Here is a 24,696-nt window from a genome sequence, read left to right as displayed (position 1 = left end):
CTGAGGACTGGGGTAAAGTCATTTTCTCAGATGAATCCCCTTTCCGATTGTTTGGGGCATCCGGAAAAAAGCTTGTCCGGAGAAGACAAGGTGAGCGCTACCATCAGTCCTGTGTCATGCCAACAGTAAAGCATCCTGAGACCATTCATGTGTGGGGTTGCTTCTCAGCCAACGGATTGGTCTCACTCACAATTTTGCCTAAGAACACAGCCATGAATAAAGAATGGTACCAACACATCCTCCGAGAGCAACTTCTCTCAACCATCCAAGAACAGTTTGGTGACGAACAATGCCTTTCCAGCATGATGGAGCACCTTGCCATACGGCAAAAGTGATAACTAAGTGGCTCGGGGAACAATTAATCGAAATGTTGGGTCCATGGCCAGGAAACTCCCCAGACCTTAATCCCATTGAGAACTTGTGGTCAATCCTCAAGAGGCGGGTGGACAAACAAAAACACACAAATTCTGACAAACTCCAAGCATTGATTATGCAAGAATGGGCTGCCATCAGTCAGGATGTGGCCCAGAAGTTAATTGACAGCATGGCAGGGCAGATTGCAGAGGTCTTGAAAAAGAAGGGTCAACACTGCCAATATTGACTCTTTGCCTAGACTTAATGTAATTGTCAATAAAAGCCTTTGACACTTATGGAATGCTTGTAATTATACTTCAGTATACCATAGTAACATCTGACAAAAATATCTAAAAACACTGAAGCAGCAAACTTTGTGAAGACCAATACTACCACGACTGTACTGTATTTACAGCTGAAGTCGGAAGTTGACATACACCTTAGCCAAATACTCTGTTTTTCTCTGTTTCTCACAATTCCTGACATTTAATCCTAGTAAAAAATCCCTGTCTTAGGTCAGTTAGGATCACCACTTTATTTTAAGAATGTGAAATGTCAGAATAATAGTAGAGAGAATTATTTATTTCAGCTTTTATTTCTTTCATTACATTCACAGTGGGTCAGAAGTTTACATACACTCAATTAGTATTTGGTAGCATTGCCTTTAAATTGTTTAACTTGGGTCAAAGGTTTCGGGTAGCCTTCCACAAGCTTCCCACAATAAGTTGGGTGAATTTTGGCCCATTCCTCCTGACAGAGCTGGTGTAACTGAGTCAGGTTTGTAGGCCTCCTTGCTCGCACACTCCTTTTCAGTTCTGCCCACACATTTTCTATAGGATTGAGGTCAGGGCTTTGTGATGGCCACTCCAATACCTTGACTTTGTTGTCCTTAAGCCATTTTGCCACAACGTTGGAAGTATGCTTGGGGTCATTGTCCATTTGGAAGACCCATTTGCGACCAAGCTTTAACTTCCTGACTGATGTCTTGAGATGTTGCTTCAATATATCCACATAATTTTCCTTCCTTATGATGCCATCAATATTGTGAAGTGCACCAGACCCTCCTGCAGCAAAGCACCCCACAGCATGATGCTGCCACCCCCGTACTTCACGGTTGGGATGGTGTTCTTCGGCTTGCAAGCAACCCCCTTTTTCCTCCAAACATATCGATGGTCATTATGGCCAAACAGTTATATTTTTGTTTCATCAGACCAGAGGACATTTCTCCAAAAAGTACGATCTTTGTCCCCATGTGCAGTTGCAAACCGGTCTGGCTTTTTTATGGCGGTTTTGGAGCAGTGGCTTCTTCCTTGCTGAGCGGACTTTCAGGTTATGTCGATATAGGACTCGTGTTACTGTGGATATAGATACTTTTGAACCTGTTTCCTCCAGCATCTTCACATGGTCCTTTGCTGTTGTTCTGGGATTGATTTGCACTTTTCGCACCCAAGTACGTTCACCTCTGGGAGACAGAACGCGTCTCCTTCCTGAGCGGTATGACAGCTGCGTGGTCCCATGGTGTTTATACTTGCGTACTATTGTTTGTACAGATGAACGTGGTACCTTCAGGCGTTTGGAAATTGCTCCCAAGGATGAACCAGACTTGTGGAGGTCTACAATTTTGTTTTCTGAGGTCTTGGCTGATTTCTTTTGATTTTCCCATGATGTCAAGCAAAGAGGCACTGAGTTTGAAGGTAGGCCTTGAAATACATCCACAGGTACACCTCCAATTGACTCAAATGATATCAGAAGCTTCTAAAGCCATGACATCATTTTCTGGAATTTTCCAAGCTGTTTAAAGGCACAGTCAACTTAGTGTATGTAAACTTTTGACCCACTTTAATTGTGATACAGTGAATTATAAGTGAAATAATATGTGTGTAAACAATTGATGGAAAAATTACTTGTGTCATGCACAAAGTAGATGTCCTAACCGACTTGCCAAAACTATAGTTTGTTAACAAGAAATTTGTGGAGTGGTTGAAAAACAAGTTTTAATGACTCCAACCTAAGTGTATGTAAACTTCCGACTTCAACTGTATGTACTGTGTGTGTGTGTGTGTGTGTGTGTGTGTGTGTGTGTGTGTGTGTGTGTGTTCTAAGAGTCAGACAGACAGTTATGAGCCCAGACACAGTCAGATCAGATTACATATAGAGGTCAAAGATATAATGCGTAGGTACAACTTGTGTTTCCTACCATTTCATCATCCTCCCATAACCTACACTAAACACCGCTCCATTTAGCTGGCTGTGTGCCTCCCTCCCTCCCTCCCCCCGCTGCCTGGGTGATGACAAAGTGTTTATATCTCTTCTTCTTCTGCCCCCTTGTTCTATTTTCCTCTACCCTGTCGGCCTTGTCCCCTCCCCTCTCTCCCCCTCTCCCTCATTTTCTCCTCTCTTTCTCTGTTTCTCTCTCCCACTCCCTCTCTTACCCCTCTCCCCTCTCCCTCCCCTCTCTCCGTCCCCCTCTCTCCCTCCCTCTGTTCCTCCCCCCACTGCCTCTCTTACCCCTCTCCTTCCCCTCTCTCCCTCCCCCTCTCTCTCTCCCTCTCCCTCCCCCTCTCTCTCTCCCTCTCCCACCACCCCACTCCCTCTCTTACCCTCCCCCTCCCCCCTCTCTCCTCCCTCTCCCTCCCCTCCCTCCCTCCCCCTCTCTTGCTCCCTCTCCCACCCCCACTCCCTCTCTTCCCCTCTCTCCCTCTCTTCCCCTCTCTCCCTCCCCCCTCTCTCTCCCTCTCTCACCCCCCACTCCCTCTCTACCCCCTCTCCCATCTCTCTCGCCCAGCTCTGAGAGATAACCGTATCCAGCTCCACCGGTCTACAGGCACAGAGCTGTCCATCACCATCGGAGACGTGCAGCTGTCAGACGAAGGAGAATACACCTGCTCTATCTTCACAATGCCTGTCCGCACTGCCCGCGCCACCGTCACCGTGCTAGGTGTGTGTATGTGTTGTGTGTGTATGTGTTGTGTTTGTGTGTGCGTGTATGTGTGTGTTTCTGTATTATGCATTAACATATTCAATTAGAGATCTTCCGGCAGTATGTGTGCTAGATACAGTAGTGGAGTACTGTATGTAGATTTCTTTGTCTGAGTGTTGGTAGCGTACAGTATCTGTATCTGCATTGCATTAGTCTGTATGTCTGCAGGTATTGCAGAATATTGCATTCTGTCTGTTGTTTGTATAACCTTCTGTTTGTACAGTGCCTATACAAAGGTGCTATCTAGAAAGGGTTCTTTGGCTGTCCCCATAGGAGAACCCTTTTGAAGAACCCTTTTTGGTTCCAGGTACGCTATATGACCAAAAGTATGTGGACACCTGCTCGTCGAACATCTCATTCCAAAATCATGGGCATTAATATGGAGTTGGTCCCCACTTTGCTGCTATAACAGCCTCCACTCTTTTGGGAAGGCTTTCGACTAAATGTTGGAACATTGCTGCGGGGACTTGCTTCCATTCAGCCACAAGAGCATTAGTGAGATTGGGCACTGATGTTGGGCGATTAGGCCTGGCTAACAGTTGGCGTTCCCAATTCATCCCAAAGGTGTTCGATGGGGTTGAGGTCAGGGCTCTGTGCAGGCCAGTCAAGTTCTTCCACACCGATCTCGACAAACCATTTCTATATGGACCTCGCTTTGTGCACGGGGGCATTGTCATGCTGAAACAGGAAAGGGCGTTCCCCAAACTGTTGCCACAAAGTTGAAAGCACAGAATCGTCTAGAATGTCATTGTATGCTGTAACTAAGGGGCCTAGCCCGAACCATGAATATCAGCCCCAGACCATTATTCCTCATCCACCAAACTTTACAGTTGACACTATGCATTGGGGCAGGTATCGTTCTCCTGGCATACGCCAAACCCAGATTCCTCCGTCGGACTGCCAGATGGTGAAGCGTGATTCATCACTCCAGAGAACAGGTTTTCCACTGCTCCCGAGTCCAATGGCGGCGAGCTTTACACCACTCCATGGAAACCCATTTCATGAAGCTCCATACGAACAGTTCTTGTGCTGACCTTGCTTCCAGAGGCAGTTTGGAACTCAGCAGTGAGTGTTGCAACCGAGGACAGACGATTTTTACGCACTACACGCTTCAGCACTCGGCGGTCCTGTTCTGTGAGCTTGTGTGGCCTACCACTTCACGGCTGAGCCGCTGTTGCTACTAGACGTTTCCACTTCACAGCACTTACAGTTGACCGGGGCAGCTCTAGCAGGGCAGAAATTTGACTAACTGAGTTGTTGGAAAGGTGGCATCCTATGACGGTTTCACGATGTTGAAAGTCACTGAGCTATTCAGTAAGGCCATTACTACTGCCAATGTTTGGCTATGGAGATTGCATGGCTGTGTGGTCGATTTTATACACCTGTCAGCATCTGGTGTGGCTGAAATAGCCGAATCCACTAATCTGAAGGGGTGTCCACATACTTTTGTACAGATAGTGTATATTCATGTTTATGAAGATTTTGATTCTGTATATTTGTATTCTTCTTTTCACTCAGTCATTTAGATCATTATTGTGGAGTCACTACAATGTTGTTGATCCATCCTCAGTTTTCTCCCATCACAGCCATTGAACTCGGTAGCTGTTTTAAAATCACCAATGGCCTCATTGTGACAACCCTAAGCAGTTTCCTTCCTGTCCTGCAGCTCAGTTCAGAAGGACGACTGCATCTATGATGTGTCTGGCTGGTTTAATACATCATCCACAGTATAATTATTAACTTGACCAGGCTTAAATCAATATTTAATGTCTGATTTGTTATTGTTACCCATCTACCAATCACTGCCCTTCTTTATTTTGTATATGTATTTATTAAATACCCCCATTAGCTGCTGCCAAGGCAGCGGCTACTCTTCCTGGGCTTTCGAAAAGCTCCCTGGTCTTTGTAGTTGAATCTGTGTTTCAATATTTGACTGATCGACCTTACAGATGTTGTATGTATGGGGGACAAAGGAAGGGTTAGTTAGTAAAAAGTCATGTCAACCCCTATTTTTTCACACAGAGTGAGTCCATATAACTTATTATGGGATTTGTTAACTCAAACGTTACTTCTGAACTAATTTAGGCTTGCCTAAAAAAAGGGGGTGAATACTTATGCAACGACTGTAATTTAGTTATTTAATTGTTTTTAATTTGTAAAAAAATATATTTTGTGTAGATCAATGCCCAATTTTTTTTTGAATTAAATCTATCTCAATCCCGCTTTGTAACGGAACAAAATGTGAAAAAAGTTGAAGGGGGTGTAGACTATAGGCTCTGTATGTCCACTGGTTGGATTCCATTCTGTCTCTACTGTATGTCTGTAGTGTCATTCTGTACTGTGTTCTGTCTGTATGTCTGTAGTGTAATTCTGTACTGTGTTCTGTCTGTATGTCTGTAGTGTAATTCTGTACTGTGTTCTGTCTGTATGTCTGTAGTGTAATTCTGTACTGTGTTCTGTCTGTATGTCTGTAGTGTAATTCTGTACTGTGTTCTGTCTGTATGTCTGTAGTGTAATTCTGTACTGTGTTCTGTCTGTATGTCTGTAGTGTAATTCTGTACTGTGTTCTGTCTGTATGTCTGTAGTGTAATTCTGTACTGTGTTCTGTCTGTATGTCTGTAGTGTAATTCTGTACTGTGTTCTGTCTGTATGTCTGTAGTGTAATTCTGTCCTGTGTTCTGTCTGTATGTCTGTAGTGTAATTCTGTACTGTGTTCTGTCTGTATGTCTGTAGTGTAATTCTGAACTGTGTTCTGTCTGTATGTCTGTAGTGTAATTCTGTCCTGTGTTCTGTCTGTATGTCTGTAGTGTAATTCTGTACTGTGTTCTGTCTGTATGTCTTCTGTCTGTATGTATGTCTGTGTTTTAAAGGAGCAATCTGGAATTGGTACATACATTTTTACAGTAGCCGAACTTATAAATAAATGCCTCAAGAGCTTAGTTCAAATATCTCTGTCTCTTTTTATCTCTCTCTCTCTCTCTCTCTCTGTCAGGGGTCCCTGGTAAGCCCCAGATCTCTGGCTATGAAGACACCGTCCAGGAGGGGGGTAAGGTCACCCTCACCTGCACCAGCTCCGGGAGCAAGCCCCCCGCCAAACTACGCTGGTACAGGGACCAGGAGGAACTCACAGGTAAGGGGGGAGGGAGGGAGGGAGGGAGGGAGGGAGGGAGGGGGAGAGAGGGAGAGAGAGAGAGAGAGAGAGAGAGACTCACTCACTAACTATCCTAAATGGCTCCCTATATACGGAATTGGGTGCCATTTGGGACGCACTCAGCATGTACTATTAGGATATATTGAGTGACATTGGTTCCTGATAAACCATGAGAGGACAGAGGAAGAGCTGCAGATAGTGAAGTGGAGAGCATCCCCCTGGTGTTGGAGTCTTTATGAGAGGAGAGCATCCCCCTGGTGTTGGAGTCTTAATGAGAGGAGAGCATCCCCCTGGTGTTGGAGTCTTAATGAGAGGAGAGCATCCCCCTGGTGTTGGAGTCTTTATGAGAGGAGAGCATCCCCCTGGTGTTGGAGTCTTAATGAGAGGAGAGCATCCCCCTGGTGTTGGAGTCTTAATGAGAGGAGAGCATCCCCCTGGTGTTGGAGTCTTTATGAGAGGAGAGCATTCCCCTGGTGTTGGAGTCTTAATGAGAGGAGAGCATCCCCCTGGTGTTGGAGTCTTTATGAGAGGAGAGCATCCCCCTGGTGTTGGAGTCTTAATGGAGGAGAGCATCCCCCTGGTGTTGGAGTCTTTATGAGAGGAGAGCATCCCCCTGGTGTTGGAGTCTTAATGAGAGGGAGAGCATCCCCTGGTGTTGGAGTCTTAATGAGAGGAGAGCATCCCCCTGGTGTTGGAGTCTTTATGAGAGGAGAGCATCCCCCTGGTGTTGGAGTCTTAATGAGAGGAGAGCATCCCCCTGGTGTTGGAGTCTTTATGAGAGGAGAGCATCCCCCTGGTGTTGGTCTTAATGAGAGGAGAGCATCCCCCTGGTGTTGGAGTCTTTATGAGAGGAGAGCATCCCCCTGGTGTTGGAGTCTTTATGAGAGGAGAGCATCCCCCTGGTGTTGGAGTCTTTATGAGAGGAGAGCATCCCCCTGGTGTTGGAGTCTTAATGAGAGGAGAGCATCCCCCTGGTGTTGGAGTCTTAATGAGAGGAGAGCATCCCCCTGGTGTTGGAGTCTTTATGAGAGGAGAGCATTCCCCTGGTGTTGGAGTCTTAATGAGAGGAGAGCATCCCCCTGGTGTTGGAGTCTTTATGAGAGGAGAGCATCCCCCTGGTGTTGGAGTCTTAATGAGAGGAGAGCATCCCCCTGGTGTTGGAGTCTTTATGAGAGGAGAGCATCCCCCTGGTGTTGGTCTTAATGAGAGGAGAGCATCCCCCTGGTGTTGAAGTCTTAATGTGAGGAGAGCATCCCCCTGGTGTTGGAGTCTTAATGAGAGGAGAGCATCCCCCTGGTGTTGGAGTCTTAATGAGAGGAGAGCATCCCCCTGGTGTTGGAGTCTTAATGAGAGGAGAGCATCCCCCTGGTGTTGGAGTCTTAATGAGAGGAGAGCATCCCCCTGGTGTTGGAGTCTTTATGAGAGGAGAGCATCCCCCTGGTGTTGGAGTCTTAATGAGAGGAGAGCATCCCCCTGGTGTTGGAGTCTTAATGAGAGGAGAGCATCCCCCTGGTGTTGGAAACTTTATAAGCTCAACCCTGTGTGACAGAAGTGTGTGTGCATCCGTGCCCTCGCTGCCCTGGCGCTGCACTGCACACAGATCACACACACACTGGGCCCTTCAGCCAGAATTACAACTGAAGAAAGGGAACGAGGAAAGGCTGAGGAGAGGAGCATCATGGGTCAATGTGTTATTATGACACCCTCTCATACAAAGTTTGCGTCCTAAATAGCACCCTATTCCCTGTGTAGTGCACTACTTTTGGCCAGATCCTATAAGGCCATTTGGGACACAGCAATTGAGGGCTGTGCTGTAAGAAGCTAACTGAGAGAAATGAGCGCATAGATCGCTACTCACTGCTGCTCCTTTGACGGGTTTACAGAGGTTAAAGAGGCTCAGAGGGGAGGGAGAAAGAGGGGGAGAGAGAAGCGGGGAGAGAGAGAGAAGAGGGGAGGGAGAGGGGGAGGGGGAGAGAGAAGATGGGAGGGGGAGAGAGAAGAGGGAGGGAGAGGGGGAGAGAGAAGAGGGGAGGGAGAGAGAGGGAGAGCGGGAGAGAGAGAAGAGATAGAGGGGAAGGGGGAGGGGGAGAGAGAAGAGGGAGAGGGCCGTATTAGGAGAGAGACAGGAGAGGAAATATGAAGAGAACGAGATAGAGAAAATGTCTGGGTACATTTAGTGCACTACTTTTAACCAGTTAACCTCCAGAAGCAGTTCAAGCCATATGGGCTCTGGTCAAAAGTAGTGCACTAAATAGGCAATAGGGTGACATTTGGAACGTAGAGAGTGACAATATAGGCTATGAGGGAAGGGTCTTAAAAAAAGAAGGATGATGAAATGGTTGGGAGATTCAGGAAGAGGACTGAAGCTGAAGGGGGTTTAACTGAATGAATGGAGGGCTAAGAGCTGTGAAGAGGTTTTAAATGTGAATGTTCCTGTTCTCTATGTAAGGGTAAGGGCTATTGGTCAGCTGATGGAATTCATATGTCTGCATCTCAAATGGCTCCCGATTCATTGTTTAGTGCACTACTTTTGACCAGAGCCCTATGGACCCTGGGCAAAAGTAGTGCACTATATAGGGAATAGGGTGCCATTCAGGACGCTGGCATAATCAACATTTATGGTATCATTATGGTAGATCCCCAGAATTGAACCGTAGCCAGCCCCTGAGTGTGAGTGTGAGTGTGAGTGTGAGTGTGAGTGTGAGTGTGAGTGTGAGTGTGTGTGTGTGAGACAGAGAGAAAGATAAATATCCTCCATAATATATTACTGAAATATTACTCAGTCAGTCAGTCAGTGATATTTCTGTATCTTGAATAGAAATTAATGACATGCATCTTTTCATACAGTGGTAGTATTATATAATACAGCGTTAGTATTATATCATACAGTGGTGGTATTATATCATACAGTGGTAGTATTATATCATAAAGTAGTATTATCATACAGTGGTAGTATTATATCATACAACGTTAGTATTATATCATACAGTGGTAGTATTATATCACACAGTGGTAGTATCATATCGTACAGTGGTAGTAGTATGTCATACAGTGGTAGTGATATATCGTACAGTAATACTATTTTATACAATTGTAGTATTATACCATACAGTGGTAGTTTTATGTCATACAGTGGTAGTATTATATCATTCAATGGTAGTATTATATAATCATTATACGCAATGACAGTTAAAACGATAACCCATGGTGACAATTTGTGTGTATGTGTGTGTGCGTCTATCTGTGTGTGTGTGTGTGTGTGTGTGTCTCTGCGTGTGTGTGTGTCTGCATATGCACGTACAGGCCGTCCTGACGTGGTGGAGACTAATCCAGGTGAAGCCACCTACACAGTGATCAGTGAGCTGAGTCTGACCGTGGGCCGTAATGACGACAACACCCTGATAGCCTGTGCTGTGGACCACCCTTCTCTGACCCAGGGCGACAAGAGGACCGAACAGCCCATCAGAGTCCTGTGTAAGTGCTGCCCCCCACTGGCCAAGCCCTGCCACTGCAGCCTCATGTATACCATCGTCAAACTGTACAGTGGCCCTTTCGCTGTTGGATTTCATGGATTCCTTCCTTCCCATCCTCTCATCGCCTCCTTTTGAAAATGACGGAGGGAAGCGAGGTGAGGAGAGGAAATGTGGAAACAGGATCCAAGGAGATATATGCCTGTAAGAAATTACTCTCCTTATGCAATTATGCCTCTGCCTCGCAGTACTGCTGCTACTGCTGGTCATACATATACTGCCACCTGCAGGGGACTCGTATGTTTACCATACTGTCAGTGCTACATCTGGGTCAGTCAATCACATTTATTTTATAAAGCCCTTTTTACTACTGCAGTCGTCACAGAGTGCTTTACAGATACCCAGCCTAAAACGCCAGAGAGCAAGCAATGCAGAGGCAGAAGCTGGGTTAGGCTATTATGTTAGTTTGCTCATACCTGTGTGTAAGAGTGTGCATGTGTTTGTGTGTGTATCTTCTCCATTGTATTTAATGTAACCGTATGTTGGGTCTTTTCTCCAGTCACCCCAGACGTCACTATCCAGCCTGAGAGTGATCTGCCCAGAGAGGGAGAGAAGTTCATTATGCAATGCATGGGCAATGGAAACCCTAAGTAAGAAACACACACACACACACGAATGCGCACACACACACACACACACACACACACACGCAAACATCCCTACATACACTCTCATGAACAACACAGACACAAAACAAACTCTGTAGGGTCCATACTGCATTATAGATGAACACTATTAGAACCTCCCTCCTCATCCTCTTCTCCTCCCTCCTCATCCTCTACTCCTCCCTCATCATCCTCTTCTCCTCCCTCCTCATCCTCTACTCCTCCCTCCTCATCCTCTACTCCTCCCTCCTCATCCTCTACTCCTCCCTCCTCATCCTCTTCTCCTCCCTCCTCATCCTCTACTCCTCCCTCATCATCCTCTTCTCCTCCCTCCTCATCCTCACTCATCATCCTCTACTCCTCCCTCCTCATCCTCTTCTCCTCCTCCCTCCTCATCCTCACTCCTCATCCTCTACTCCTCCCTCCTCATCCTCTACACCTCCCTCATCATCCTCTTCTCCTCCCTCCTCATCCTCTACTCCTCCCACCTCATAATCTACTCCTCCCACCTCATCCTCTTCTCCTCCCTCCTCATCCTCTTCTCCTCCCTCCTCATCCTCCTCTCCTCCCTCCTCATCCGTTACTCCTCCCTCCTCATCCTCTTCTCCTCCTCCCTCCTCATCCTCCTCTCCTCCCTCCTCATCCTCTTCTCCTCCTCCCTCCTCATCCTCTACTCCTCCCTCCTCATCCTCCTCTCCTCCCTCCTCATCCTCTACTCCTCCCTCCTCATCCTCTTCTCCTCCTCCCTCCTCATCCTCACTCCTCATCCTCTACTCCTCCCTCCTCATCCTCTACACCTCCCTCATCATCCTCTTCTCCTCCCTCCTCATCCTCTACTCCTCCCACCTCATAATCTACTCCTCCCACCTCATCCTCTTCTCCTCCCTCCTCATCCTCTTCTCCTCCCTCTTCATCCTCTTCTCCTCCCTCCTCATCCTCTACTCCTCCCTCCTCATCCTCTTCTCCTCCCTCCTCATCCTCCCTCCTCATCCTCCCTCCTCATCCTCCCTCCTCATCCTCTCATCCTCTTCTCCTCCCTCCTCATCCTCTTCTCCTCCCTCTACTCCTCCCTCCTCATCCTCTTCTCCTCCCTCCTCATCCGCTTCTCATCCTCCCTCCTCATCCTCTACTCCTCCCTTCTCATCCTCTTCTCCTCCCTCCTCATCCTCTTCTCCTCCCTCTCCTCCTCTACTCCTCCCTCCTCATCCTCTTCTCCTCCCTCCTCATCCGCTTCTCATCCTCCCTCCTCATCCTCTTCTCCTCCTCCCTCCTCATCCTCCTCTCCTCCCTCCTCATCCTCTTCTCCTCCTCCCTCCTCATCCTCTACTCCTCCCTCCTCATCCTCTACTCCTCCCTCCTCATCCTCTACTCCTCCCTCCTCATCCTCTACTCCTCCCTCCTCATCCTCTACTCCTCCCTCCTCATCCTCTACTTCTCCCTTCTCATCCTCTTCTCCTCCCTCCTCATCCTCCCTCTTCATCCTCTACTCCTCCCTCCTCATCCTCTTCACCTCCCTCCTCATCCTCCCTCCTCATCCTCTTCTCCTCCCTCTTCACCCTCTTCTCCTCCCTCCTCATCCTCCCTCATCATCCTCTTCTCCTCCCTCCTCATCCCCTTCTCCTCCCTCCTCATCCTCTACTCCTCCTTCCTCATCCTCTTCTCCTCCCTCCTCATCCTCTTCTCCTCCCTCCTCATCCTCTTCTCCTCCCTCCTCATCCTCCCTCCTCATCCTCTACTCCTCCCTCCTCATCCTCTATTCCTCCCTCCTCATCCTCTTCTCCTCATCCTCTTCTCCTCCCTCCTCATCCTCCCTCCTCATCCTCCCTCTCATCCTCTACTCCTCCCTCCTCATCCTCTTCTCCTCCCTCCTCATCCTCCCTCCTCATCCTCTTCTCCTCCCTCGTCATCCTCTTCTCCTCCCTCCTCATCCTCTACTCCTCACTCCTCATCCTCTTTATCTCCCTCCTCATCCTCTACTCCTCCCCCTCATCCTCTACTCCTGCCTCCTCATCATCTTCTCCTCCCTCCTCTTCTCCTCCCTCCTCATCCTCTACTCCTCCCTCCTCATCCTCTACTCCTCCCTCCTCATCCTCTACTCCTCCCTCCCCATCCTCTTCTCCTCCCTTCTCCTCCTCTTCTCCTCCCTCTTCATCCTCTTCTCCTACCTCCTCATCCTCTTCTCCTCCCTCCTCATTCTCTACTCCTCCCTCCTCATCTCCCTCCTCATCCTCTACTCCTCCCTCCTCATCCTCTACTCCTCCCTCCTCATCCTCTACTCCTCACTCCTCATCCTCTACTCCTCCCTCCCTCCCCATCCTCTTCTCCTCCCTTCTCCTCCTCTTCTCCTCCCTCTTCATCCTCTTCTCCTCCCTCCTCATCCTCTTCTCCTCCCTCCTCATTCTCTACTCCTCCCTCCTCATCTCCCTCCTCATCCTCTACTCCTCACTCCTCATCCTCTACTCCTCCCTCCTCATCCTCTTCTCCTCCCTCCTCATCCTCCCTCCTCATCCTCTTCTCCTCCCTCGTCATCCTCTTCTCCTCCCTCCTCATCCTCTACTCCTCACTCCTCATCCTCTTTATCTCCCTCCTCATCCTCTACTCCTCCCCCTCATCCTCTACTCCTGCCTCCTCATCCTCTTCTCCTCCCTCCTCTTCTCCTCCCTCCTCATCCTCTACTCCTCCCTCCTCATCCTCTACTCCTCCCTCCTCATCCTCTACTCCTCCCTTCCCATCCTCTTCTCCTCCCTTCTCCTCCTCTTCTCCTCCCTCTTCATCCTCTTCTCCTCCCTCCTCATCCTCTTCTCCTCCCTCCTCATTCTCTACTCCTCCCTCCTCATCTCCCTCCTCATCCTCTACTCCTCCCTCCTCATCCTCTACTCCTCCCTCCTCATCCTCTACTCCTCACTCCTCATCCTCTACTCCTCCCTCCCTCCCCATCCTCTTCTCCTCCCTTCTCCTCCTCTTCTCCTCCCTCTTCATCCTCTTCTCCTCCCTCCTCATCCTCTTCTCCTCCCTCCTCATTCTCTACTCCTCCCTCCTCATCTCCCTCCTCATCCTCTACTCCTCACTCCTCATCTTCTACTCCTCACTCCTCATCCCCGTCTCCTCTGGGTGGGTGGGTGGGTGGGTGGGTGGGTGGGTGGGTGGGTGGGTGGGTGGGTGGGAGAGAGAGAGAGAGAGAGAGAGAGAGAGAGAGAGAGAGAGAGAGAGAGAGAGAGAGAGAGAGAGAGAGAGAGAGAGAGAGAGAGAGAGAGGAGAGAGAGAGAGAGAGAGAGAGAGAGAGAGAGAGAGAGAGAGAGAGAGAGAGAGCACAGCCCCTTGGGATGAATGACTAGTGACCCGTCAGATACAGGCTGGGTCTCAGCTGTCAATCAAACACTGCCACCATGGCAAGTGACCCGTCAGATACAGGCTGGGTCTCAGCTGTCAATCAAACACTGCCACCATGGCAATATCTCTGCTGTTCGGAAACCCACCGTCTCTCTTTCACAGACAAACTGACACTGATAAGTTTCACATTTAACTGCATAATACAATTAGGCTTTAGGGCTTGTTTCCGGTGAGCACCGTCATGTCTCAGCAAGTTCTGAGAATGTCTTGACGAGAAAGGAATGTGCCCCCTGTACTGGAGGACTATCACATTCCATGCCATTCCATTCCATTCCACTACATTCTATTCCATTCCATGCCATTCCATTCCATTCCACTACATTCTATTCCATTCCATGCCATTCCATTCCATTCCACTACATTCTATTCCATTCCATAACATTCCGGTCCATTCCGTTCCTATCTATTTCATCAGCAGACCCTGGAGTACTGGCAATTGTATACCACTTCCGCATTAGTAGTCATTTATACACCTCAGTCCATTCTGTAACACAGTTATGCCCAGATGATAGCATTACATGCTGGTGCCATAGTACATTATTGCACAGTTGGAACTCAATCCATCCATATACGAACATGAACCATACATTATTCCCTCTATGTAAGGGCGGACTTAGCAACAGATAAGTATGAGAGAAAGATGAACTCGGTAGATATTCATATGTCCCTAAAATGTATTAATTACATCAACAAATCCAGTTATATAATACTCATGCTTCATATTACAGTAACATCATTACTTCCTGTACCATACTACTTCTTCTACTTCTGCTGCACGTACTGCATGTTACACACTTTCTATTTTTTAAAATCAAATATATTTTCTCTTTATCCTCTCTCGTTCTTTCTCTATTTTTGTGTGTCTGTGTGTGTCTCTCTCTCTCTCTCTCTCTCTTTATCACCCCCCTTTCACGCTCCACGCCCCATCCTCCCTCTCTCTCTCTCTCTCTCTCTCTTTGTCTGTCTGTCTGTATGTCTCTCTCTCCTCTCTCTCTTTCTCTCTCGCTCTCTGTCTCTCTCTCTCTCTCTCTCTCTCTCTTTCTCTCTTTTTTTCTCTCTCTCTCTCTCTCTCTCTCTCTCTCTTTCTCTCTTTTTTCTCTCTCTCTCTCTCTCTCTCTTTCTCTCTATTTTTTTCTCTCTCTCTCTCTCTCTCTCTCGCTTTCTCTCTCTCTCAGGCCCACCTCGTACGTGTGGCAGAAGAAGGACGGAGAGCTCCCTCCGCTGGCCAAGGTGGACGGTAGTTTCCTGCGCTTTGAGATGCTCAACAAATCGGACAACGGCGTGTACCTCTGTCAGGCTGACAACGGCATCGGGAAGATGCAGGGAGAATACACGCTGCTGGTGCAAGGTACTGACCCCATAAAGAGAGAGCGAGGTGGGTGAGAAGCAACTCGTCCAGGCCAGGATCAGGATGTATATATTTATTCTGTCTGCTTCATCATTTTCTATTTCTGCTGTGTGGTCTATACTACTACTTTTACTTTCACCTTTCTTTTCTGATTTTCTTTACGTTTCTGTTTATTTCTCTTTATCCCACCATCCACCTCACGCTACACTCCTTCACTTTTTTGCTACACATCCTGTACGTCTGGCCTTTCTTTCTCTCTACTCCTCTAACTACCTCTCCATATTCCTTCACGGGCTTCATGTCTTCCCCTTTATCCAAGACCTGACAGATGATTCAAACAACCTCTTCCCTACCTCTTTCTATCTACCCTCCTCTTCTCCAACCTCTGACTCCCCCACTCCCTCCCTCTCTCCTGATTCTTTCTCTCCTATGTCAACACCGTCTGGGTCTGCCTCCGCGTCCCTACCTGCCAGCTCTCCTCACACTATTTTCTCCTTCTCTATCCCTTACCCATCTGACCTCACTATCGCCCCTTCTTCCTCTTCTTCATCCCTCTCTAGCTCTTCTCCCTCTCCGTCTCCTCCTGCTGTCAATGTTCTATCTATCTCTCTTTCTCTCACTCCCTCTCCTCCTTCTGTCAATGTTCTATCTACCTCTCTTTCCAACTCTCTCTTCCCTGACCTTTCCATGTCTCCCGATCCCCATCCTCCCTCCTCCTCCTCCGACTCCTCCGCCCCCTCTTCTTCCCCTCCTCCTCCCTCCGTCGCTCCTCCCTCCTCCGACTCCCTCACTCCCTCCTCAGTTACCATACGGCTGAATGGAGTTTACAGTTTCACAGGTAAATGTTACACACATACACACACACACACAGTTGTACCGTCATGACACATTCACAGACCCTAATTATATAATATATGCCATTTAGCAGAAGCTATTATTCAAAGCGACTTAGTCATGCGTGCAAACATTTTACGTGTGGGTAGCCCCGGGATTTGAACCCACAATCCTGGCATCACAAGCGCCATGCTCTACCAACTGAGCCAGACAGGACCACAACTGCACTCTAGGACAAGTAGACTACTGTGGAGGGTTGGAGACGTTGCATGTGACCAGGACCTCTCATCAAAGGGCATTTCGGAGTAGGGTTAGACACTGATCTTGGGTCAGTTTCGCATTACCTTTGAGGTTAGGATTGGGGGAGGGGACAGCTAGGAGTCATCAGGCCAGGTAGTCCTGAGGCATGGTCCTAGGGCTCTGGTCCTCCGGGAGGGGTGGGAGAGAGGGAGAATTAGAAGGAGCATACTTAAATTCACACAGGACACCAGATAAGACAGGAGAATTACACGGGATGTTCACCCCACCCCTTCACTGGTATCATGTTTTCTCTTTTTTCCCTTCCTCTTTGGTCCACTGCTCCTCCTTCATTCTAACCCCGTTACACTCGTCTGTCCATCCATCCATCCATCCATCATCCATCCTCTTGAGAAGATGGCCCAGACAACATTGCAGGTATTTTCTTTCACAGACATCTGTCCGTCTGTATACCTGTCTGTCTGTCTCAATCTGTCTGTCTGCCTGTCTGTCTCAGTCTCAATCTGTCTCTCTGTCTGTCTGTCTCTCTCTGTCTGTCTGTCTCAATATGTCTGTATGTCTATCCTTTGTTCTGTCTGTCTGTCTGTCCATTTTCCTTTGCCTGAAATAGAGAAACTAGTAGTCTGGGGACAGTGTGAACTGAACTCTAATAAAGGCTTTCATACTCTACAGTCTCTCCCCCACAAATATATTGTTCTTACTTCTTCTGACCTCTCTCTCTCTCTCTCTCTCTCTCTCTCTCTCTCTCTCTCTCTCTCTCTCTCTCTCTCTCTCTCTCTCTCTCTCTCTCTCTCTCTCTCTCTCTCACACACACACAGTGGTGTAAAGTACTTAAGTAAAAATACTTTAAAGTACTACTTTAAAGTAGTTTTTTTGGGGTATCTGTACTTTACTTTACAATTTATATGTTTGACAACTTTTACTTTTACTTCACTACATTCCTAAAGAAAATAATGTACTTTTTACTCCATACATTTTCCCTGACACCCAAAAGTACTTGTTACATTTGGAGTGCTTAGCAAGATAGGAAAATTGTCTAATTCACACACTTATCAAGAGAACATCCCTGGTCACACATGCTTCGTTTGTAAATGAGTGTTGGAGTGTGCCCCTGGCTATCCGTCAATAAAAACAATTTAAAAAATGATGCCGTCTGGTTTGCTTAATATAAGGAATGTGAAATTATTTATACTTTTACTTTTGATACTTAACTATATTTTAGCAAATACATTTACTTTTGATACTTAAGTATATTTAAAACCAAATACTTTTAGACTTTTACTCAAGTAGGATTTTACTGGGTGACTTTCACTTTTACTTGAGTCATTTTCTATTAAGGTATCTTTACTTTTACTCAAGTATGACAATTGGGTACTTTTTTTCCACCACTGCACACACACAAACACACACAGAGACGTCAGGTAGCCTAGCGATTAGAGTGTTGGGCCAGTAACCGAAAAGTCGCTGGTTTGAATCCCTGAGCCGACAAGGTGACAAATCTGTTGATGTGCCCTTGAGCAAGGCACTTAATCCTAATTGCTCTAGGGTCACTGTTGATAATGGCCCTGGCTGTGACCCCACTCTCCGACGGTGTCTCAGGGAAATTAGGATATGAAAATAAAAAATAAAAAATTCACTCATGCATATTAATACACACTTGTACATGTGTGAAATAGGAGAAAAATAAGCACTGTCACACCTATAGTCCCCCTATAAACATGCACCTTTAAGTTCTGGGACTCAGTAACACTAACACTGTGTGCAAGGCTCAGGGGTTGCTGTCTTGGTTCCTCTCTGTGTTCCAAATGCCACCCTATTCCCTACATTATGTTCTAATTTTGACTAGAGCACTATGGGCCCTGGTCAAAAGTAGTGCACTATATAGGGAATAGGGTGGCATTTGGGATGCAGAGAACCCCTGTCTAATTTCCCTGGTGGTGCTGACAGATAGATGAATGTGCTAATTCACAATTCTGCCTCCTCAGGAAGGACTCTCTCTCTCTCTCTCTCTCTCTCTCTCTCTCTCTCTCTCACTCTTACTCTCACTCTCACTCTCACTCTCACTCTCACTCTCAATCTCTCACTCTCACCTCCTCCCCCATGCCGTGTCCTTCCGTACTTCTCTCTCTTCTCTCTGACGGACGCTGCCAGCCAGGGCCACCCCTTTCTCCTCCCCTGTCCTGTGTTTGGCTCTTTGTTGGCTGTGGTTGCATCCCAAATGGCCTATGGGGTCCTCTGGTCAAAAGCAGTGTACTACATAGAGAATAGGGTAGATGCAGCGGGTTGACTTGGTTTATTATCTAGGCGTCGTGAAATGGTACCACTCACTTTACTACAATCCTCTGTTTCTTCCTTCTGTGTCTCAGTGTCTCTGTACTTGATGCTTCTACATGTGTTTGACAGTCTGGAGGGTTTGATAAGGGTCTGGAACCAAAGCCATGCAAAGTTAAAGAGGTGTTTAGTAAGCTATCGTCTTTTCTAGAGGTAGATGATCAGCCCTACACACTAAGCACTCAACCTGGTAGATTATGTTTGCGTCCCAAATGGCACCCTATTCACTATATAGTGCCCTACTTTTCACCAGGGTGGCATAGGGTTCTGGTCAAATGTAGTGCACTATATAGGGAATAAGGTGCCATTTGAGACACAACGTACAGTAAACCTCGCCCACACCGAGAAAGACTTCTAGAAAAAGGTCCCGGTTATACTTTTGAATGTTCCATTCTGATGATGTATTAACTGCTTCTTTTCTTTTGCATGGCTTTGGTTTTAGTTTCCCAAGGTTTCATCTTTTAGACTAACACTGTTCTCTCTCTCTCTCTCTCTCTCTCTCTCTCTCTCTCTCTCTCTATCACGCTCTATTTCTCTCTCTCTCTATCACGCTCTATTTCTCTCTCTTTCTCTTTTTCTCTCTCTCTCTCTCTCTCTCTCTCTCTCTCTCTCTCTCTCTCTCTCTCTCTCTCTCTCTCTCTATCACGCTCTATTTCTCTCTCTTTCTCTTTTTTTCTCTCTCTCTCTCTCTCTCTCTCTCTCTCTCTCTCTCTCTCTCTTTTCCTCCCTCCCTCCTCCCTCCCTCCCCTTCCTTCCTTCCTTCCCTCCCTCCCTCCCTCCCCCTCTCTCTCTCTCTCTCTCTCTCTCTCTTTCTCTCTCTCGCTCTCTGTCTCTCTCTCTCCCTCGTTCTTTGTCTCTCTCTCTCTCTCTCCCTCGTTCTTTCTCTCTCTCGCTCTCTCCCTCGTTCTCTCTCACTCTCTCTCCCTCTCTCTCTCCCTCTTTCTCTCTTGCTCTCTCTCCCTCCCTCTCTCTCGCTCTCTGTCTTTCAGACCCCACTGCCATGTCGACCTCTTCAGGAGTGGACCATGCTGTGATTGGAGGAGTGGTGGCAGTCATTGTCTTTATCCTGATCTGTCTGCTCATGGTGCTGGGCAGATACCTCATCAGACACAAAGGTGACATATCTTACACACACACACATACATATACACACACATACATATACACACACATACATATACACACACATACATATACACTTTTTACACATTTTGTTACGTTACAGCTTTATTCTCAAATTGATTAAATTGTATTTCGCTCTGGATAAGAGCGTCTGCTAAATGACTAAAATGTAAATGTAATGTAATGTATTTTTTCTCCTCATCAATCTACAAACAATACCCCATAATGACAAAGTAAAAACAGTTTTTTTGAAATGTTTGCTAATTTATCAAAAATAAATATCACATTTACATAAGTATTCAGACCCTTTAATCAGTACTTTGTTGAAGCACCTTTGGCAGCGATCACAGCCTTGAGTCTTCTTGGGTATGACGCTACAAGCTTGGCACACCTGTATTTGGGGAGTTTCTCCCATTCTTCTCTGCAGATCCTCTCAAGCTCTGTCAGGTTGGATGGGGAGCGTTGCTGCACAGCTATTTTCAGGTCTCTCTAGAGATTTTCGATCAGGTTCAAGTCCGTGCTCTGGCTGGGCCACTCAAGGACATTCAGCGACTTCTCCCGAAGCCACTCCTGTGTTATCTTGGCTGTGTGCGTAGGGTCGTTGTCCTGTTGAAAGGTGAACCTTCACCCCAGTCTGTGGTCCTGAGCGCTCTGCAGCAGGTTTTTATCAAGGATCAATCTATACTTTGCTCCGTTCATCTTTCCCTCGATCCTGACTAGTCTCCCAGTCCCTGCCGCTGAATAACATCCCCACAGCATGATGCTGCCACCACCATGCTTCACCGTAGGGATGGTGCCAGGTTTCCTCCAGACGTGACGCTTGGCATTCAGGCCAAAGAGTTCAATCTTGGTTTCCTCACACCAGAGAATCTTGTTTGTCATGCTTGTTTGGAGCTCTGTCAGAGTGACAATCGGGTTCTTGGTCACCTCCCTGACCAAGGCCCTTCTCCCCCGATTGCTCAGTTTGGCCGGGCAGCCAGCTCTTGGAAAAGTATTGGTGGTTCCAAGCTTCTTCCATTTAAGAATGATGGAGGCCACTGTGTTCTTGGGGACCTTCAATGCTGCAGACTTTTTCTGGTACCCTTCCCCAGATCTGTGCCTCGACACAATCCTGTCTCGGAGCTCAATGGACAATTGCTTCAACCTCATGGCTTGGTTTTTGAACTGTCAACTGTGGGACTTTATATAGACAGGTGTGTGACTTTCCAAATCATGTTCAATCAATTGAATTTACCACAGGTGGACTCCAATCAAGTTGTATAAACATCTCAAGGATGATCAATGGAAACAGGATGCACCTGAGCTCAATTTCGAGTCTCATAGCAAAGGGTCTGATTACTTATGTAAATAAGGTATTTATGTTTTTCATCTTTAATACATTTGCAAAAAATTTCAAAATAACTATTTTCGCTTTGTCATTATGGGGTTTGTGTGTAGATTGATGAGGAAAAAATAATAATTTAATCCATTTTAGAATAAGGCTGTAACGTAACAAAATGTGGAAAAAGGGAAGGGGTCTGAAAACTTTCCGAGTGCACTGTACACACATACACACACACATACATACATACGCACACACATACACACACACACACACACACACATTAGACACTAAGCTAGGTGACCCTTACCTTAACATCATAATCACATTTTAATTTCAAGACCACTGCTTTTCTACTTTCCTTTTTGACTAACATTCCACTCCTTGTCACATGACATGGAGTACAAGAGCTGAAATATTAGCACAAAACATTTGGATTTCAGGCTATAGTCAATGTAGATCCTTCAATATTTCTCCTTTTCATATCCAGTCTACTTCCATTCCCAACCCGGTGTTATCGTCACAAAGATCCTGTATGTAATTCTGTCATCACTCCTACATCACATCAAATCAAATCAAATCAAATGATTTGGTTGCATACACATATTTAGCAAATGTTATTGCATACTTGTGTTCCCAGCTCCAACTGTGCAGTAATATCTAACAATACACAACAATACACACAAATCTAAAAGTAAAATAATGGAATTAAGTTTTAGTATAAAAAATATATATATATATATATATATATATATATATATATATATATATATATATATATATATATATATATATATATATATATATACACACAGTGGTGTGAAAAAGTGTTTGCCCCCTTCCTGATTTGTTATTTGTTTGTATGTTTGTCACACTTAAATGTTTCAGATCATCAAACAAATTTAAATATAGTCAAAGATAACTCAAGTAAACACAAAATGCAGTTTTGAAATGAAGGTTGTTATTATTAAGGGAAAACAATCCAAACCCACATGGCCCTGTGTGAAAAAGTGTTTGCCCCCCCTGTTATAACACAACTCAACTGTGGTTTATCACACCTGAGTTCAATTCCTCTAGCCACTCCCAGGCCTGATTACTGCCACACCTGTTCTCAATCAAGGAATCACTTAAATAGGACCTGCCTGACAAAGTGAAGTAGACCAAAAGATCCTCAAAAGCTAGACATCATGCCGAGATCCAAAGAAATTCAGGAACAAATGAGAAAGAAAGTAATTGAGATCCATCAGTCTGGAAAAGGTTATAAAGCAATTTCTAAAGCTTTGGGACTCCAGCGAACCACAGTGAGAGCCATTATCCACAAATGGCGAAAACATGGAACAGTGGTGAACCTTCTCAGGAGTGGCCGGCCGACCAAAATTACCCCAAGAGCGCAGCGACGACTCATCCAAGAGGTCACAAAAGACCCCACAACAACATCCAAAGAGCTGCAGGCCTCACTTGCCTCAGTTAAGGTCAGTGTTCATGACTCCACCATAAGAAAGAGACTGGGCAAAAATGGCCTGCATGACAGAGTTCCAAGACGAAAACCACTGCTGAGCAAAAAGAACATTAACGCTCGTCTCATTTTTGCCAGAAAACATCTTGATGATCCCCAAGACCTTTGGGAAAATACTCTGTGGACTGACGAGACAAAAGTTGAACTTTTTGGAAGGTGTGTGTCCCATTACATCTGGCGTAAAAGTAACACCGCATTTCAGAAAAAGAACATCATACCAACAGTAAAATATGGTGGTGGTAGTGTGATGGTCTGGGACTGTTTTGCTGCTTCAGGACCTGGAAGACTTGCTGTGATAAATGGAACCATGAATTCTGCTGTCTACCAAAAAATCCTGAAGGAGAATGTCCGGCCATCTGTTCGAGACTTCAAGCTGAAGCGAACTTGGGTTCTGCAGCAGGACAATGATCCAAAACACACCCGCAAGTCCACCTCTGAATGGCTGAAGAAAAACAAAATGAAGACTTTGGAGTGGCCTAGTCAAAGTCCTGACCTGAATCCTATTGAGATGCTGTGGCGTGACATTAAAAAGGCAGTTCATGCTCAAAAACCCTCCAATGTGGCTCAATTACAACAATTCTGCAAAGATGAGTGGGCCAAAATTCCTCCACAGCGCTGTAAAAGACTCATTGCAAGTTATCGCAAACGCTTGATTGCAGTTGTTGCTGCTAAGGGTGGCCCAACCAGTTATTAGGTTGTAGGGGGCAATCACTTTTTCACACAAGGCCATGTGGGTTTGGAATTTGTTTTCCCTTAATAATAACAACCTTCATTTCAAAACTGCATTTTGTGTTTACTTGTGTTATCTTTGACTAATATTTAAATTTGTTTGATGATTTGAAACATTTAAGTGTGACAAACATGCAAACAACTAAGAAATCAGGAAGGGGGCAAACACTTTTTTCACACCACTGTGTGTGTGTGTGTGTGTGTGTGTGTGTGTGTGTGTGTGTGTATATATATATATATATATATATATATGTGTATATATATATATATATATATATATATACTACCAGTCAAAAGTTTGGACACACCTACTCATTCAAGGGTTTTTCTTTATTTTTGTACTATTTTTCTAATAGTGAATACATCAGAACTATGAAATAGCACATATGGAATCATGTAGTAACCCAAAAAGTGTTAAACAAATCAAAATATATTTGAGATTCTTCAAATTGCCACCGTTGCCTTGATGACAGCTTTGCACACTCTTGCCATTATTCTACAATGTCGAAAATAGTACAAATAAAGAAAAACCCTTGAATGAGTAGGTGTGTCCAAACCTTTGACTGGTACTGGTACTATATACAGTTGAAGTCGGAAGTTTACATACACTTAGGTTGGAGTCATTAAAACTTGTTTTTCAACCACTCAACAAATTTATTGTTAACAAACTATAGTTTTGGCAAGTCGGTTAGGACATCTACTTTGTGCATGACACAAGTAATGTTTCCAACAATTCTTTACAGACAGATTATTTCACTTATAATTCACTGTATCACAATTCCAGTGGGTCAGAAGTTTACATACACTAAGTTCACTGTGCCAACAGCTTGGAAAATTCCAGAAAATGATGTCATGGCTTTAGAAGCTTCTTATAGGCTAATTGACATCATTTGAGTCAATTGGAGGTGTACCTGTGGATGTATTTCAAGGCCTACCTTCAAACTCAGTGCCTCTTTGCTTGACATCATGGGAAAATCAAAAGAAATCAGCCAAGACCTCCGAAAAAATTTGGTTCAAAAAGTCTGGTTCATCCTTGGGAGCAATTTCCAAAACCTGAAGGTACCACGTTCATCTGTACAAACAATAGTACACAAGTATAAACACCATGGGACCACACAGGCGTCATACCACTCAGGAAGGAGACGCGTTCTGTCTCCTAGAGATGAACGTACTTTGGTGCGAAAAGTGCAAATCAATCCCAGAACAACAGCAAAGGACCTTGTGAAG

General features: G+C 45.8%; 1 protein-coding gene across 5 annotated transcripts in view; it reads left to right on the top strand.

Annotated features, from left to right (window-relative positions):
* LOC121535436 (cell adhesion molecule 3-like) overlaps nt 1-24,696 on the top strand; it is a 74,542-nt gene that overhangs the window by 48,300 nt on the left and 1,546 nt on the right. For 2 of the 5 annotated variants that reach the window (XM_041842500.2, XM_041842499.2), the window contains exons 4-11: nt 3,140-3,292; nt 6,327-6,464; nt 9,789-9,959; nt 10,515-10,605; nt 15,186-15,358; nt 15,678-16,196; nt 16,847-16,867; nt 19,771-19,896. In XM_041842500.2, the coding sequence (XP_041698434.2) occupies nt 3,140-3,292; nt 6,327-6,464; nt 9,789-9,959; nt 10,515-10,605; nt 15,186-15,358; nt 15,678-16,196; nt 16,847-16,867; nt 19,771-19,896 (1,392 nt within the window). The remainder of the gene's footprint in view (nt 1-3,139; nt 3,293-6,326; nt 6,465-9,788; nt 9,960-10,514; nt 10,606-15,185; nt 15,359-15,677; nt 16,197-16,846; nt 16,868-19,770; nt 19,897-24,696) is intronic. The other 3 variants (XM_041842501.2, XM_041842502.2, XM_041842503.2) reach the window with 3 other exon arrangements.

Source organism: Coregonus clupeaformis, chromosome 21, assembly GCF_020615455.1.
Source record: "Coregonus clupeaformis isolate EN_2021a chromosome 21, ASM2061545v1, whole genome shotgun sequence".
Classification (NCBI taxonomy): domain Eukaryota; kingdom Metazoa; phylum Chordata; class Actinopteri; order Salmoniformes; family Salmonidae; genus Coregonus; species Coregonus clupeaformis.
This window is presented reverse-complemented; position numbering and strand designations above follow the sequence as displayed.